This window comes from Brachycentrus maculatus, unplaced genomic scaffold (genome assembly GCF_059751285.1).
Source record: "Brachycentrus maculatus isolate JH-2025_06_01 unplaced genomic scaffold, ASM5975128v1 h1tg000130l, whole genome shotgun sequence".
In the NCBI taxonomy this organism is placed as follows: Eukaryota; Metazoa; Arthropoda; class Insecta; order Trichoptera; family Brachycentridae; genus Brachycentrus; species Brachycentrus maculatus.
In genome coordinates, this window is record NW_028280883.1 from 261,992 (window position 1) to 281,253 (window position 19,262).

Consider the following 19,262-nt stretch of genomic DNA (forward strand, 5'->3'; position numbering starts at 1 on the left):
TTTCCTCAATATTTTTTGTCTGTGGTGATCCGTATTAAACTTCAAAATCGGCTTATATTATTATTTAAAAGTTCGCGTTAATTTATTAGAAATAACTATATTGTTAACATTATGTTGCCTGTTAACGCATGAAATATTAGGATTTTTTTTTTGAAAATGGACGTAGATTTACTACGCCCGGGCACTGTGCCTATATCTCCAGACACAATATTATGGTTTGAATTTTTACTCGACCCAAATTTGCTGAAGCAACATTTATCAAAGCCTGCACCTGGTAAGTTAAATTGTTTAGAATTATGATATATAAATTGACAAAAGTTTAGTATCTTCATTTAGTATCAATTCAATACGAATCATGTTCAATTACAGATTGTTTTATTAGGTTATGTTATTATTTATTAATCTAAATTAAACTTTCCATATACAGTGTAACCTCTCATAACGAGTAATTCGTATAGTATGTAAAAAAATCTGAAAAAGTTGCTCCCTTAACGAGCGATATTTCGCATACAGATACGCGATGGGTATTAAGAAGCATAACCCTAATAAGAAGGTGGCTATCCTTACTACAAATTTATTCAGTAATAATGCTGTGACACATTTTCGCCAAATTTTGAAGCTTCTGCAAAAACAAATCGCTCACTCCTTTCAAGAACGTCATAAACCAAAATACTAGATTTTTCAGGAGAACGTTTTTAAAGTTTAAAAATATAATACAATGTATTAAAAATAAATACCAAGCCATTTATTGAACTTTTTACTGTGTAACAGATCTTTTTAGGTAAAACCTAAATGTTTTTTCTCCATTTGAAAAATATTAAGTTCATTTAAAAAAATAATTCAACAATACCTTTTCTTCAAAATGCAAAAACAACACTTTCTGCCCTGTAGCGGGTAAATATTAAGTTTAAAATATGACCCTTTTGCTGGGATATAGTACATTTTCTGGGCATTCCGAAAACATGGACAACTGAAATTTGAAAATTTTTGATATATGATGTTCTTGAAAGGAGTGAGCGAAATGTATTTAGACAGTTTTCTAGTAAAAAATTATTGATTATTTGTTTTAAATTAATATGTTTATTTAGTTTTTTTTTTCAAATCTTAATTGCATTCCAAGTTGTAACACTCATTAACGATTCATAAGTTATTTTATTACATTAATAAAAAATAAATACTATTCTTTTGGCATGGAGCATGCCAAAAAAATACTCAATTAAAACTTTTATTTGGTTTTTAAAAATAAAATATGACTTAGTAGACTCAAAAAATCTGTGTTTATTTAAAAATTAATACATTAAATTTATGTATTAATTTTAAATCAAACACAGATTTTTTAAGTCTACTAAGTTCTGCTAAATCTACTAAATCTGTGTTTGATTTAAAATTAATACATAAATTAAAATGGAGTTCTACAAATTAAACGCCAAGTCAATAAATAATACATTAAACACTGTTATACACTGTTTAATTAAAGCTGTATTATAAAAAGAATAAGCATACCCTGCCTACCTCAGAACAGGTATCTTCAAATACCTAGTGAGGATAGACAGTGTCCAATAAAAAAAAAATTATAAATATATGTTTATATATAAATATGTATAACTTAAGTACAAAATTATATTAAATAATAAACGCTGTTCTGCAGCACTGAACCTGAATTAATGTGTTAAGGTGGAGACTGACCGGAGCATTTCGTCGTAACATAACGTCGTAACATAACGTCGTAACATCGCTCGCGGCGAGCATCAGCGAGCATCCGAAACTATGGACGGAGCGCTCGGCTCGCTGTACTGACTGCCTGAATGCTCGCATTGTAACGTGTTACGTTACCACCAAATGATCCAGTCAGTCTCCACCTTTACATATTGATGTTATACATGTATAATTCCCTGTTTGTGTTGAAATTGTCTTCACGCCCGTTGCAGACCCCTCTCCGACAGACCTGATAGTGAAGTTCGCGCAGGTGAGCCCCGAGGTGCAGCAGCGGGCGGGAGAGGCGGCCCCGCGCGCCCCCGAGGACAGCCCCGGCAGCCCGCCGCTGTCCATCGTGGAGACGGACGGCTACTCGCGCAAGCACCTCGCGCTCAAGATCCTCTGCCTCAAGGTGGCCGCCCACCTCAAGTGGAACCTCAGTAAGTTGCCAGACGCCTTTGTGGAGTTGCGGGAAGAAAAAAAAAGGGGTGGTAAATGCATTTCTTATAGGAATCTCTACATGAGAGAGTACGGCTATTATCCTTGGCTCTACCCGACCCAGTTTTCCAGGGTATGCTCGGCTACAATAGTTTACTGCAGGGGTTCCCAATCTTCCAAGTTTAGTATTTTGTCACGGCGCCCTACTTTAGTGAGCTATTTGGAATAGATAATGTGACTATATACATATGTATATATATTATTGTATATATATTTTGTCTGCCTCCGTGGTGTAATGGTCAGCACGCTCGGCTACCGTACTGGAGGTCCCGGGTTCGATTCCCAGGGGGGGGTCAAATAAATATAAGTGACATTTTCACTCTTATATTTATTCAATATTACCTTGGACTGGTACCTGAAGCGGAGGGCTGATCACCTTTCCCTCATGTGTTAACGATCAAGATAACACTGCGTTTATATGATGCAGTGCCCTATGCACCATTGGGTGCGGATAAGGGTTTTTATCTTATCTTATATATTATAGTTGAAGAAATAGGTACCTAAAATGTTGGGTAGAAAGATGCTAGCTCTCAAAATAGAAATTGTTGCTTTATAGGTACCCATGAATATTTGTGGTTTCGGATAATGATAAGAGGCTCGACTCACAGCGCCCCTCTTGACTTTCTACGGCACCAGGGCGCCGCGGCGCACACTTTGGGAACCCCTGGTTTAGAGACTAGAAGGAATGTGTATTTGATTACGCATTTTTATCCATTGTTGCCCGGTATGATCGATAATCCTGAAATTATCCGGAACATCCTTAGTTTTCCGAAGCGGGATTCTTCTACACCTTTAGCAATAGTTCTTGCATATTTTAGATTTTTGTATGTATTTAATGTATACGCTTTAAATGTTTTAGTTTGTAATGTATATGTTAATAATAAATAAAAAATAAAACCCTTATCCGCACCCCAATGGTGCATAGGGCACTGCGTCATATAAACGCAGTGTTATCTTGATCGTTTACACATGAAGGAAAGGTGATCAGCCCTCCGCTTCAGGTACCAGTCCATGGTAATATTGAATAAATATTACAGTGAAAAAATCACTTATATTTATCTTAGCCCCCTTGGGAATCGAACCCGGGACCTCCAGAACGGTAGCCGAGCGTGCTGACCATTACACTACGGAGGCGGACAAAAATTTAAGTAACAAAAATACTTATTAAGTTTAAGTACCGTAGAACGGGTCTTCTTGAACTTTGATGTGTTACTTGAGCCCAGTACAAAAAAATATTTAGATCGTGGTATCTGCCTCCATAGTGTAATGGTCAGCACGCTCGGCTACTGTTCTGGAGGTCCCGGGTTCGATTCCCAGGGGGGGTCTAATAAATATAAGTGATTTTATCACTGTAATATTTATTCAATATTACCCTGAAGCGGAGGGCTGATCACCTTTCCTTGAAGTGTAAACGATCAATATAACACTGCGTTATATGACGCAATGCCCTATGCACCATTGGGGTGCGGATAAGGGTTTTATAATTTTATTATCGATCGAAGTATCGTGACAATAAGTGTCACCTGTCAGGGAAACAATGAATCATGTCGATACGTTCATTATTGCAGACCAAATACAGATCTAAATCCTTTTTTTTGTACTGGGCTCAAGTAACACATCAAAGTTCAAGTAGCCCCGTTCTACGGTACTTAAAAAAGTAATAGAGAAAAAAGAAAAACAAAGCATGTCTAACCAATTTTGTAAAATAAAATTAAGTTGAGTAAAGCTGTGATATTATTAAAGATGATGTATTTTTACATGTCAAGGTTAATAATAACACTGTTTTTACAACATGTTTAAACAATTATTTAGGCTTGTAAATTACCCTTTTTTCAGATGTATTGGAGACAAAGCTCCCCCCACACATACAGTACCAACTGATGCAGGACCTTGTGTATATGGCCACCGATGGCAGTTACTCAATACCTCCTCAGGTACAAACTTTTTTAAATGGTTTAAGTAAACTAGTAATGATTTTCTCTGATTTATTATTGATCAGACTTTGGATTATTCATCCTACGGAGGATATTATTGAAAGCTGTCCCCACCGCATGCCCAGATCTGATACAGAAGCATCTAGGCTTCCGACTGATCTGCTCTTGATAAGCAATTTTTTTTTTTAACTAAGTTGCGAAATTTATTGAAAATGTGAGACAATATAAAATTGTATCCCGATTTTACTGTGAATTTACATTTAAGAGCTTTCAATATACCTGTCACTGCCAATCTAAATAAATACAAGATTGTAAGTCCATCACCAAATTTTCTATAAGTACCCCAGTGTAGGCTGTGAAAGAGATTAGTATTTACGTAGGGTCGGAATCGGATCTAGCTGACTAACTGAACTAACTAAATCACTGGATACAAGCGATGAAGAGGACGGAAGCTCACCGTCTGAAGTGGGGAAGCTGTGCAGCCTGACTTGGTGCTGGTCTTTGAAGGCTCGCATGGCCACAACGCCTAGCAGGATTTTCTAGAAGTACCCTGGTGTAGGCAGTGAAAGGGATTAGTAATTACTTCAGTTAGTTAGCTAGATCCGATTTCAACCCGACACTAGCTGGTACACAGACGCCCACAACCCCGACCAGCACAGCAGACAGACACGGAACAGTGTAAAGACATTAACAGAGGTCAATCATCGCATTACCACTCAACCATTATCGACACTCACCTACGGAGGATGTATCAATACTATGGGTGTCTCAACTCTTAGATGGTCAGCGGAAGTGTCCCTTAGAGACAAAATAAAGAGTTCATGCATTCGTGGAAGCCTGGCTGTAGCAGGCATCAATAGTAAGGTAGAGGAAAGGCAATTGAGACGGTATGGGCACATAGGACGCAGAGAACCTAGTCATATTGTGAACCAGGCAATCGCCATGGATCTTCCTCGAAAGTTATCTAGAGGATAACCAAGGAATTCATGGGTGATGCAGAAAGATAACATAATTCCAAGGTATGGCCTAGGTGACGTTATCCAGGATAGAAGGACCTATAACCTGAAGACGAGGAGAGCTGACCCCAGCAGTCTACAAGGACAACAAGCTGGGATGTAGCCAGGAAGAAGGTGTCTCAGCTCAAGACAAAGCACCAATCGCTTTTAATGAATGAAGAGGGAAGTCTGAGCGTCCCGGGGCTAACAGACAAATCATTCGCTGCTTTTTTGTTCCCCTTATACAATACCTCTGTTCCAGATTGTAATTTCTATAAAATTAAGTGAGAAATAATGCCAGTGATTTTTTTTAATTCGTGATTTATCTTCTTCATAAACTTAAAAACATAAAAACCAGCGAGCTAGAATGTGACTCATTCTAGCTTGACTTAGATGTGTCACATTTAAGAAGTGATATTGGCCGCTGTTGTGGAGGTCCTCACCAAAAAAATACATTTCCAATATTGCACAAAAAAAACCTTTAAATGCAAATCTGTTCTGTTCACTGTATTCTATCGAAATCTTAATTAAATTTGCGACAAAACGTGACCAATCCTGTGTTAAACCAATATGAAATCATTAAATCGCACCACAAGGTAGCAATTTTACAAGTTAGAATTCCTAATTGCTTAAAATCATTTATAGTGGAAATGCAACGTTTTGGTGAGGACCTCCACAGTTGGGATTGAATATTTTGTCGATGGCTTGGTGGGGTGTGAGACATTCTATCATGGTTTAATGTGACACATTCCGGCTTGGCTTGGAATGTGACACGCTTGATTAATTGTCATTGTGATTGATGTTGGCAGAAAATGAAGGAGGACGTGTTGGAGCGGGGCGGCGTGCGCTTCTCCATGGCGCTCTACCACCGCTGGCTGCTGCGCTTCCTGGTCAACCGGGCACTCCTGGTCAGACAGCCCAAGCAGGATGCACTGCCCATGTGAGTATCAGGTCACTTCTTCCCTTGTGTGCGGTCATGTCGGGTCCCCCTGACGTCGACCATCACTTGAAACTATAGCTAGTTGCTATTTTAATTCTGGCTGGTTTTTGGTGGCGTGTTGCCCTTATGATGTAGATTGGGTGACCAGAGTAAAAATGAAAGAATGCTGTTCTTGCAGTTAGGCCTTTTTTTTTTTTTCAATTTGTATACATTTATTTAAATCCCAATTTATACATATTTAGACCTTTTTTTTTGCAGAGACCCACCAAGCCACCTTGTGTGTCTTGTCGGTGGAGTTCTTTTTTGAAACATTTTTTATTGTTTTTAACGATTTTAACCTAATATAGACACAAAAAAGAGAAAAAAATTAAGAATATAAACATTTTACAATTTTCATAAAATTAACTCTTGATCATTTACCCATTCCTTTATTTTGCCTTTGTTCCATATTTTATTTTGACCTCTAACATCCGTCGGCAACAAATTAAAAATGTTTGAAACGATATATTGCAGTGTTCGACTCCCAGATTTACTGTTAATTCTTGGGACTATGAAACCTTCGTTGTGTGTAAATCGTGTATCATGGTTGTGTACTAAAGGATTTTGATATTTTTGTCCAGTTTGTTGTTCAACGATGATACTCATCCACAATACCCCAGTGTAGGCAGTGAAAGGGATTAGTGTTTAGTTCAATTAGTCAGCTAGATCCGATTCCGTCTCGATGTTGGCCGGTACACAGACGCCCACAACCCGGACCAGCACAGCAGACAGACACGGAACAGTGCAAAGAAATTTACAGAAAATGGTCAGTCATCGTATTTCCACTCAACTAAAAGTACTACCTAAGAGTAATATCTGTCATCTGTAACGGCAGCCTAAAATCTATATCAATATGTACAGATAAATCTGCATATATGGCAACACTGCCCGCCAACCTCAATGTGGCGTTCAGTTGATCCTTGTACCTCCTTGCTTTCATCTTCCTTTGAGAAGCTCACCAAACAAAACAGCTTTAGGGAGGTGTGTGTCTTCCATAGGAATGACATGCCCCGCCCATCTGAGCTGAGCCATCGCTATAGGCACCGAGATAGGACAACAACCCGTTCTCTCCAGAACCTTCTGCTTACACATGTAGTCATATCAACGAATACCCATCATTGACCTGAGATGCTTTTGCTGCAATTTATCAAGCTGCTTTCGATTTCTACAATTTACTAAACAAATGAGAGTAATGTTTAGAATATTAAAAGCATTAACTTAGTGGATCATATTGATATATTATTTCGAGAAATAAAAAGACTTTGTTTTTTGATCCACTCACATTTTTACTAACCAACCAGTTTCGGCAACAACCTGTTGCCCTCTTCAGGGTTTAATTTGATCCACTCACATTTTTACTAACCAACCAGTTTCTGCAACAACCTGTTGCCCTCTTCAGGGTTTAATTTATGACTTAATTTAGTCATAAATTAAACCCTGAAGAGGGCAACAGGTTGTTGCAGAAACTAGTTGGTTAATAAAAATGTGAGTGGATAAAAAAAACAAAGTCTTTTTATTTCTCAAAATAATAAATAAATGATAGTCTTATTAGAATTGTCCGCCTCCGTAGTGTAATGGTCAGCCCGCTAGGCTACCATGCTGGAGGTCCCGGGTTTGATTCCCAAGAGGATCAAAATAAATATTAGTGATTTTTCAGTCTAATATTTATTTAATATGACCCTGGACTGGTACCTGAAGCGGAAGGCTGATCACCTTTCCTATGTGTTTTTAACGATCGAGATAACACTGCTTCCACACGATGCAGTGCCCTATGCACCATTGTGTGCGGAGAAAGGTTAGGTTTGGTTAGGTTAGGTTCGATTCACAAAGGGGATCTAATAAATAAGTGATTTTTTCACTCTAATATTTATTCAATATTACCCTGGACTGGTACCTGAAGCGGAGAGCTGATCACCTTTCCTTTGTGTGTTATTTGTTTGTGTATTTAACGATCAAGATAACACTGCCTCTTTATGATGCAGTGCCCTATGCACCATTGGGTGTGGATAAGGGTTAGAAGAATATTAGAAGTGTAGGCAGTGAGAGAGATCAGTAGTTACGGACGGAATGGGCCTTCCAGGGGCGGCATGTCTCCGGAGATGGCGCAGATGTCCCTGGAGCAGCTGGTGCGGCAGGCCGAGGAGTCGCGCAAGTACAGCCTGGCGTTCCTGGCGGAGCTGGCGGAGCGGCACCCCCGCGGCCTGCGGCTGGCCGTGCCCAGCGCCGAGTCCTTCGCCACGCTGAGCGAGGACTGCGCCGACCTGTCCCACGACTGGGCCGCCGGCGAGTGCCAGGTCTCCGAGCACGAGTTCCTCATGCAGGTATGATGGAGTGCGAAAATTTCGCAGCGCGCGACTGTGATAGGCGCTTCACACGCGTACAAGGGTCGGTGGTGCCGCGATTGAACAATAAATAAGTCTTCTTAACTTAGTATTTTTTTTACAAAAATGTTAGTAATATTAGTATATAACCACTCACTGGGATTTTTATGTCTACCGGTTTCGAGACGTACCCGTCTCTTCGTCAGGACAATCACTACCACAGCATGCAAACAATACCACCCTTCACCACCATAGCACCATTTACACACTTAAAACTACACAAAATGTTTAACACATGCGATTTATGGTCGACCCGAAGACCAACATGCACATAAAGTTTTTACCACAGACATGCGTTACGAGCCTAGCCTTCTGTTCTGCACTCCTGGATATAGGCCTCTTCTGTATCCTTCCATTTCCTTCAGTCGGTTGCTGCTTGCAGTCAGCTTCTACCCCCCACAGCGACTATGTCATCAGACCATCTTTTTTGGGGTCTTCAGACACTTCTTTTGTTCTCCCAAGGTCTCCATCTTTAAATTTTAGGGGTCCATCTTTTGGGGTCCTGTCTTGCAATATGTCCCGCCCATTGCCACTTGAGTCTCTTAGATAAATATTCTAACTTTTAGGTAAATATGGAAGTGGAATAGAACGCCACACCACTCTGTCTTTGCACACGCCCCAGATAAAACACCTTCCGGACCTTGATACCAGTCAGCAACTGTCTCCTGATCTTGCTCTTTGGAGCACATTTGCGTTGCTGACCATATCATTCTACGATGTAGCCAAAATTTTTAATTTTTTTATTTATTTAAACTTCATGTGTTGAAAGGAAATAAGTACATTGGCGGGCTTATTGCTCAAAAGCAATATCTTCATAACAACCAAAAACAGACTAGTGATATTGGTCAAAATGTTTGATACCATATATAGCTGTTTGCAATCAGAGGGTAGATAGTACTTGAACATTTGAAAAAACATGAAGTACAAATTGATGATAATAAGGAAGGCAAAGGAAAAGGGTAAATTATCCACCTATTCCAAAATTTTCATTTTCTATTCCTATTTTTTCATTTTGGTGCATAGGGTACTGTATCATATAAACGCAGTGTTGTCTTGATCATTAACACATGAAGGAAAGGTGATCAGCCCTCCGCTTCAGGTACCAGTCCAGAGTCATGTTAAATAAATATTAGAGTGAAAAAATCACTTTGATCAAATTTACTTGACCTCCCCTAGGAATCGAACCCAGTACCTCCAGAACAGTAGCCGAGCGTGCTAACCATTACACTATAATAGAGGCGGACAAAAACACCGCGAACGACACGACACCCATGAAACTATATTCATCTCTTTAGAAAACTGTATATTCAATCACGGTAAATTGAACGCAGATAAACTACGACCTGTGTTCCAACTATTTCTTCTACGGCCAATACGACATGGCCAAGAAGCACATCGTGAGCTGCAACGAGCACCGCCTGAGGCTGGTCTCCGAGCCGGGGTTCCGGTGGGCCGCGATGGACTACGCCAGTGTCACGGAGCAGGAGATCCTCGGCTACATGAAGGCCCTGAACATCCTCCGCGAGCAGAACGGCCTGCTGCATGACCTGCAGCAGGCCGTCTCTAACAACTACTCCAACCTGATTCCCATCCTGCAGGAGGACAACCTAAGGAGGGAGATACCCCTGGTGCATCGGATGGTGGTGGAACTGGATATCCAAGGTTCGGCACTCATCAACACTTTTTGGCCATTATTTTCCAGCCAAATTTGGCAAGAATACGGGCAATTATTTGATTTTCGTACGCAAATTCTGGTTCGAGCAGTTCTGAGCGTTCTAGGCCTTACAACCTGGACTTTGATGTGTATTTTGGCAAGCTTATTGCTTAGAAGCAATATCTTCCTATTCGTATAAAATATACTATGTATAATCATATATTTTTATGCATTTCTTTTATTTTTAAAACAAATATTAGTAGATATATTATTTTGAGAAATAAAAAGACTTTGTTTTTTGATCCACTCACATATCGCTCACTCATTTCAAGAACGTCATAAATCAAAAAACTAGATTTTTCAGGAGAACGTTTTTAAAGTTAAAAAATATAATACAATTTTTAAAAAATAAAATCGAGCCACTTATTGAACTTTTTACTGTGCAACAGACCTTTTTAAGTAAAACCTGAAGGTTTTTTCTCCATTTTAAAAATATTTAGTATATTTTAAAAAAATAATTGAACAATACATTTTCTTCAAAATACAAAAACAACACTTTCTGCCCTGTAGCGGGTAAATATTAAGTTACAAATATGCCGCTTTTGCTGGGATATAGTACGTTTTCTGGGCATTCCGAAAACATGTACAACTTAAAATTGACGATTTTTGATTTATGACGTTCTTGAAAGGAGTGAGCGATATGTGAGTGGATCAAAAAAAAATTATCTCTCACAATAATATATCAATATGATCCACAAAGTTAATGCTTTCAATATTCAAAACAAAATATTAGTAGATTTCTAAGTTTTGTGTTTCTTTAGTTTTAAGTCATTACTTTAAGTCATGTCAAAAGTTTTGTTAATATTGGCGGGTTTGAAAAATATATTTAAAAAATACTACATTATTAGCTATGAATTTGATGGAAATGAGGAAAAATTAGGAACAGGATCATATAAAAAGTTAACAGGGAGAGGGACGATATCATAATATTTAGTGTTATTCTGACTTAGGTTCGTCGTCTAGCGGCGTGTTCACCGTGTCCCGCGACCTCCTGAACAAGGTGGCGGCGCTGAACGCGGTCCGCTCCGCGCTGGAGGGCAACCTGCCCTCGGCGCACCTGCACTTCTGCCGGCGCCTGCAGGCCCTCGGCCCCCGCTTCGTGGACACGCTCTTCTGGGCCTTGGCCCCCGTGCTGTCCTCCAATCTGTCCGCGGACGACCGGGCGAGCATCAAGCGCTTCCTGCTGCATCTCGCCGCCTCCGACCACTCCGTTACGCCGGGTCAAGTTGACAAATACCTCGAGGGAAAGGCGCCCAGAGTGTTTGAAGACTGGGAACTCCAGACCATCTGCAGAGACCTGGAGTTAGATGACCAAGAAGACCTGCCCGCGGAGCTGCTTTGTTCAGGATGGGAGACGCCCGATCTTGATGTAAGAGCTGTGCCGGAGTTGGAGATTGGGTGCCTGAGGCAGCGGTTGATCGACGCGACGACCGCGGAGAAGACCAGGGAGTGCCTCGTGAACCTGGCCGTCACGAATCCGACCAATCCGCTGTGGACCGTCAACCCGCAGTGGAAGCTGCCCATACCGATACAGAGCGTGGTGCTGTCGCTGCCCAGGGGGTTCCTGCAGGTATGCTAACTTTTATAACTAATATATTTTTGATATATCAACATAGATGAAGAAGAATGTGTAATTTTTATATTAAGTTTTACTTGGTAAATACCGCTATTTCTTAAAATCTATTGTAACACGTATTTTGATGCATTTAGTAGATTTTATAAAAAATTGTGGTATGTATTAACCCTCCCTTCCCGGTGTTGTGTACCTTGTACACATTGCTTCTAATAACCATAATATCTCTATACATATAATAAATACAAGGCTAAGATTTTAGGTATTCCTCCATAACATATTTACGCTTTAAAAAATAATATTTATAATAAGCAGAATTTATCGGGTGCATCGGAGATATTTTGTGAATATCGGAAACAAATTCGTGTATAAATAGCGCGTGAAGAGTGTGCTGCAACCGCAACACTATATTCGCATCTCACTCTGCATACTTGCATACTTGCACTGCGCAAGCGTAAGGAGCTCGAAGCTCAATGTTCTCTGGCTAGCGGCTAGCAGGCTAGCGGCAGTAACTCTTGGGCTTCTGACAAGAGTGGACCTATGCTTGTTCCGTGAGCGTTGCCAGATGGTTTTTTAATGTTTTCAGCAAATAAATCTAAATTATTATAATTTTTGACATCATTTATAATTAATTAAGGAGATTAGCTATGAATGTCCGTATTTTTCCGATTTAAAATCCTTAATTTTTATTGTGTAGTGACTACCCAACATTGAGATGAACGTTTTATTTTAGCACTGGAAGGGAAAGGTTAATAACGCTGGTAAATTTTATAATTTAATTTATTTATACAAGGGATAGGTTAACTTAGTAAAATTTAAAATGGATAGATTTTACCACAAAGTGACTGCCGAATAAATCAATGAAAGAAAATGGATGTCTGGGCATTTACAGGACTCACGACCGCCGTAGGCTTGGTTAAGTGATCACTTTACGCAAGTGTAACATTCACCAATCGTACCCATAATTATAGGGGGGAAAAAAGTTAATATTTGTGTTTACATTATTATATTTAACCCTTCACTGCATGACTTTTTTTTACATGACTGCACGACTGCATTGACAGTTCGTCTTCAAGAGACAAGTGAAGTTATTATTTTGGCGTTCATAGCGCGTCTTTTGGCTAAATTATGAACTATATACGTGAGTTATGAATGCATCTAATCAGTAACAACAAAGAATGGTTGCTTACATTTTTAAAGGACGTTTTAACACTAACTTTTGTTTTATGTAACAAATTTGATACACTATGCAGTGAAGTGAAGTGAAGTGTCTGCCTCCGTAGTGTAATGGTCAGCACGCTCGGCTACCGTTCTGGAGGTCCCGGGTTCGATTCCCAGGGGGGGTCAAATAAATACATGTGATTTTTTCACTGTAATATTTAATCAATATTACCCTGGACTGGTACCTGAAGCGGAGGGCTGATCACCTTTCCTTCATGTATAAACGATCAAGATAACACTGCGTTTATATGAAGCAGTGCCCTATGCACCATTGGGGTGCGGATAAGGGTTTTATTTTTATGCAGTGAAGGGTAAATTTCATACTTTTTCTGTGAGCCTAAGCGGCTCATTATTAGAAATAGGTATCAAATTGTGGTAGAGTAGGTTTGAACCGTGAAACTCTGACTTAAGAGTCCGCGACACTAACCACGGGACCACAACCCGACTACCACACTACTCAATTCACTACTTACTGAAAAAAACCAGACTTCCATATTCGTCTTCATCAAATTGAGATGTCAAGCATGTTAATAGTATTTTATCCAGTTTGGGTTGTACAACGTATCCTCGATGTTTGCAGGACTTCAGCTACACGCTGCTGGGCAAGGCGCGGCAGCACGCGAGCGCGGGGGACTACGAGCGCTCGGTGGCGCTGCTGCTGGCCCTGGAGGCGGAGGCCAAGCACCAGGCCGCGGGCCCCGCGCTCTACAAGCTCTGCAAGCTCGTCGGCTGGGAGGCCCTCCTCATTCAGATCACGCAGGTAGCCCCGCATTCTCGCATTCCAGCTCCCAAACAACTTCTTCTTTTTGTAGATCCTAGGGATCTATTAGTGCCTCCGCATGTCGCTCTTGGGATGTCGACTCCCAGCTGTCTTTCCATCTTTTCGGAGGTCTGCCTGGGGGTCTGCGCCCTTCAGGGTTGCCTTGGAGGGCGATACGTGGAAGTCTGTCTTCTGACATTCTGTTTATATGTTCATTCCAGTATCGCCATCGTTGTCGTCCCCACCTCACGATATCCTCCGTCTTACACATGCTCCGGATGTCGGTATTTCTTACTCGGTCTCGCAATGTGTTTCCGGTTATGGACCGGAGAGTCTTCATCTCGGAGGTTCAAAGTCGAGATTTTGTTCTGGAAGTATCTGCTCTTGCCTCAATCTCATAAGTGGCTATTGGTCGAACACATGTTTTGTATTCCCAAACTACAATGATATGCTGAAACTATCCTGGTATATGCATTTACCTGTCCGGCAGTGTGACCACACATGGTCCAAAAGAAGTTTCTGAGGTATCTCTACATTACTCTAATAGTACGGCTATTATCCTTGGCTCTATTTGACCCAGTTTCTCCAGGGTATGCTTGGCTTTAATAGTTTAGAGACTAGAAGGTATGTGTATTTGATGAGGCAATTTTATCCATTACTGCGCGGTATGATGGATAATCCTGAAATTATCCGGAGCATTGGTCTGTATCGTGGGTACTTGGTTGGCCCAATGGCACTGATCACGGGCACACACGTCCACCATCTCCTCAAAGGTTGCAATTTATTATTAAATAAAAACATAAAAAGAATAAATAATCGAACTTTCTTGATTTGTGTTTATTTTTGCACAAATGATTTTGGTTTACAATTAACTTAAAATTTACAGATTTTATTTTAAACTGATATTCACAAAAATACTATTAAAATGTTACAAAATTTTGTCACCACGAGACACAGGTGTAGGATGTAGCGACAGTTTAATTGCAGATTCGGTGACAGAAGAGAGAATGTACTCGGCTCGCTCTTGCTTATAAGGGCTTGGTGACTTCACACTGCTATGTTCGTAAACGCGCGGGACATTCACCGCAGTATGTTCCCGACAGTTACATCGGACGTATTTATGCGTCCCGCCCGGTTAACAGGTTAAGGAGGGTCCACTGTATTTCAAACGTGTTTGATTTTGTTTTCGTTTTTCCGTTACAGGTGCTGGCTGATTGGCCGAACCACAAGGCCAACATGCCGGCATTGGTGGCCAAGTGCAACGCCTGTCTGGCCTCGGTCCAATCCGGAGACAGTATCATACCGCGCTTGGAGGTGCGTACTATCCTTTTCTTCTTCTCCCTTCTTATAGATCCGAGGATCTGTCTGTTCTCCAACCTCCAACGTCCCAAAGATCCAACTCTCAAATTTACACTTAGCTTCACATACGGTATTTGAAAATGATGTGGAATGCATGGAAACACGTGTCACAATGGATTATAAGAAATAGTGGTATTTACCAGGTAAAACTTATGTGACTTTGTGAGGAATGAAGAGATAAGGCGTAGGACGCAGCAAATCTTGGTCACAACTGTCGTCAAGAAAAGGCGATTCAGTTGACTTGGCCATGTACTCCGCATGAGCTGCCATCAAGCTTGCCTCCTTTACAAGGCATCAGGTTCCCGACCACTGCTGACAATTCGTCGGCAGTTCTTGTCAGAACTTCGGGTCGCGGATCTGACTTGGGAGGATGCAAGGGAGCTGGCAGCCGACAGAAAAGCCTGGAGACAGTTTGTGGATGCCATATGCTCCACCTAGGGAGCGGATAAGGTGGTTTAAATGTCATTCATTGTTTTGGCATTCATTTTGTAATATGACATCATTAAATTATTTTGTTGGTTGGTTTTAGTCTTAAGCCCCGTAAATGCCCGAACTTCCATATTCTTCTTCATCTATGTTGATATGTCAAAAAAATAATGTAAAAATTAACTCCTGTAATTGGAGATAATCCAGATTTGTGAAAAAGTATTTGGTCATACTCAAAATGTTGTAAAAAAAACATCTAATTTTTAATCACTAATTTCAGATGCTACAGATGCTTCCGAAACTAGTTGTTAAAAAATATAATATAATAATCAAGTAGTAAAAAATAATTGTTTTATTTCTGATTTAAGTAAAACTTATATTAAAAATGAATATATTTTACCACAAAATGACAGCCGAATCAATTAATGAAAAAATAAAAAAACCTTTTGTTTTTAGTTCTATTTTTACGATAACAAACCCAAGCATCAAGTGGTTTATTTGTATAATTTTGTCATTATTTAGGTGGCAATATCTGAGGTTTTAATTCTGTTTGAATGATGATAATGATGATGTTGATGGCTCCTACGTAAAGTATGTACTCTATTTGCAAATCTGTTACTTTACAGGAGAGAGCTTAGATAATTTTTTCAAAGTATTTTTTAAAATAAATTAACGGTTTTATCTGAAATTCTAAACAAGTATTATACATTCAAAAACACGATAAAATAATGTATTAAATCGTTATAAAATTTTACGCTTTGTCAAAATTAAGTAGTTTGCGTTTTAGGAGTTCAGTTCATTTCGAAAATTCCATGTAGATAGCGTCTTATACGCCTGAAAACTAGGCGTAATATATTTTATATATTTTTTTTGTTTATATTTATATTTTTAGATAACGGTCTGTTGATAACGTACTGTTGTAACGTGTTGGTAACGGTCTGTTGTAACGTAAAAATTGACAAAAATGTAGTTAGAGCACTTTATGTAGGGCACTTCGATGTCTTGTATGATGATGATGAGTTGTATTTATGTGCCAATTTGCGATAATGTTGTCAGATTCGCGAGATGTGCTACATGGTGCTGCTGAACTGCGGGGAGTGGGCGGCGCTGGCGGAGGGGTCGGGGGCCGCGCGGGGCTCGGGGCCCGCGGAGGCGCTGGCGCTGGCCTGCCTGCAGCTGTCCCGCCAGCGCGCCTCCAAGCGCGTCTCCAAGGACCTCTGGGACATGGGTGAGTGGCCCCCTCGTTTTTTTTTTGCCTTTATAAAGGTGAATCGTTCATAAATAATGTCAAATGCAAGCTCACTAAACCTAACTGGATTTACATGGATCCATATATGGGGGATTGAAATCCCCCATATCGCTCACTCCTTTCAACAATGTCATGTATCGAAAAACTTGATTTTTCTTTGGAGATTGTTTTTAAAGTTTAAAAATATACAATGTTTGCAAAATAAATAATAAGCCACTTTTTGATCTTTTTACTGTGCAACAGATCTTTTTAGGTAAAACATGACTGTTTTTTGCCACATGTCCAACCCCCATCTGTGCTCCACAAGCCGCTTTATGATGAGGTTGGAGCTCTTCATCAGCCTCTCCCGGAAGCCTGCCACTCGGTGTGTTCAATGAGTGTTTTTTTTTTGTTTCAGTGCTTCCTATATTCGCGACCCAGAACTCAGGCAACCACTACGGCGGGGCGGGCAACAAGCGCAGCGCCAGCTCGCGGGACGCGCCGCCCGGCAACAGCAAGATGCGCGACGGCATGGCGGCCTTCTTCTCCAAGCTGCGGGACCCCACCGTGCTGTCGGTGGTCATCTCCCTGCTGGCGCGACTGCTCAACATCCTGCGCGACGACTCGCACACGGAGCTCGGCGCCGAGCACCTGGCCCTCTGGCCGGCCTCCGTGGCGGGCGCCGCCTCCTACAGCTCGTCCGCCGTGGCCGAGACGCTCCGGCGCCTGCTGCGCCAGGCGCTGGGGCTGCAGCCCACGCGCCCCTCCTGGCTGCGGCTACTCGGAGATCTTCATTTAACGGCAGGGCATCACGCCGCTGCCTTATCGTGCTATCTGTCTGCGTTATCTGTCACCAGCGATCACTTTGCTCAGCCGCTAGCGCGCGGAGCGCCCGAAGACCAAGCGCTCTTCCGCCGGATGATCAAATGCTGTACGCAACTCGGATGTCCGACCCAAGCGGCCGTGCTCTGCCAATTCCTCGACGAAACAGACTACGTTTTGGCCTTCAAATGTCTCTCAGAGATGGCACAGCAATGCGCCGACGCCATGGACAGCTACTATGGCTGCGTCTGGGACACGGCCATACTCGAGTTCTTGGTCAATCTCCACCACAGGAGGGGGGAGACGCAAAGGAAGCAGCTGGCTGTCCGCGTGATGGGCATGTTGGAGCTGAATTCTAATAACAATGAGGAGATTCAACGCGAGGCGGCCAATAGTAGGAAGGCCAAGTTTATGCGTGCGCTAGTGAGGCAATATGTATGTTAAACGCATACATATACCCAGTGTTGGTCTGAAACTAAATTATAAATAAAACATTTGGTTTTTTTTAAAGAGAAATATTTGCGTTTTATTATATACAAAAATACTTCAATTTCATACTACATATATCTGTGAGCCTAAGGGCGTTTGTGCACTACAAGGAAGAAGGATGAAGAAGAATATAGAAGTCATTTGATTGTATGGATTGTATTGATTGAAGTATTGATTCAACAGTCACTTTTTTAATTTGAGTTTTACTCGGTAAATACCACTATTTAGTAAATATTTAGGAAATAGTGGTATTTACCAAGTAAAACTCAAATTAAAAAGTAATCTAAACCCTTTCCGGTCCCCAAAAAATAAGAAAAAATATCTAGGTATTCAGTTACAATCCAATTGGAAAAAATCTTTTGTCCCCTGCTCCACATACTGTTGTATTAGATACGAGTGACATAAATGTATGCTTGGAATTTATAAAAATAATACTTAAGATGAAAAAAATGGGGAATAACATCCGACATGGGACCTAAGAGGGAAAAATCCATGTCGAATGAGATTTCACATTGTACCAGTAAGGGTTAAGACTTGTTTCCATCCGTTTTTAGCCATAATAATGTCAGTCTTAGTCTGTTTCTAATCTCAATCTCAAGTATCATTGATTTCTTTCTTATTTTATGTTTTTTGTGATACTGTGCCACATCTTATAACATTTTTAAAAATAAATAAAATGTAAACTGTTTTATTTTTGTACTATTTTTATTGGTTTTGATGAATACGTTGTCTTCTTCGGGGATGGATATATAATTTTACGCAGAGAAATATACATGGTTAGGTGAGTAGGAGGGACAAATGAGACGTTAAGGAGAGGTTAATCAGGTAAGGTTTGAATGGGGAAAATATTTAAAGTAATGCCATCACTTCAATTTGTTCGATTCAATTATATTTTTCGAAATATAAATGATTGTAAATTTTAAATCTCAACATAGATGAAGAAGAATATTGAATTTAATTGAAGACATTAAAATGCTAAAAAATAAATTGAATGAATTTTATATACTGTAGTCATACAGGAGAAAGTGACCAAGTGCATTTTTTACAAAAACGTGATCATTGACTATTTGATACCTTACTAGCTTAATATTGCCCTGAAAACAATCCTAAAGGATTTTAAACTTGGAAGTATAATATATTGACTTGTTAAAAATGACTAACTGCATTGATGTTTATTTTGTTGCCAAG

At 40.4% G+C, this 19,262-nt stretch overlaps 1 protein-coding gene across 1 annotated transcript; it reads left to right on the forward strand.

Moving 5' to 3' along the window:
• The first annotated feature begins 17 nt into the window (after positions 1-17).
• On the forward strand, positions 18-18,763 carry IntS8 (integrator complex subunit 8). Its single transcript, XM_088260253.1, has 11 exons — positions 18-274; positions 1,929-2,135; positions 4,030-4,127; positions 5,932-6,062; positions 8,182-8,422; positions 9,814-10,144; positions 11,147-11,766; positions 13,571-13,750; positions 14,954-15,064; positions 16,592-16,763; positions 17,182-18,763. Exons 1-11 carry the CDS (start codon positions 157-159, stop codon positions 18,027-18,029), a joined length of 3,057 nt encoding a protein of 1,018 aa, XP_088116379.1. The 5' UTR covers positions 18-156; the 3' UTR covers positions 18,030-18,763.
• The last annotated feature ends 499 nt before the right edge of the window (positions 18,764-19,262 follow it).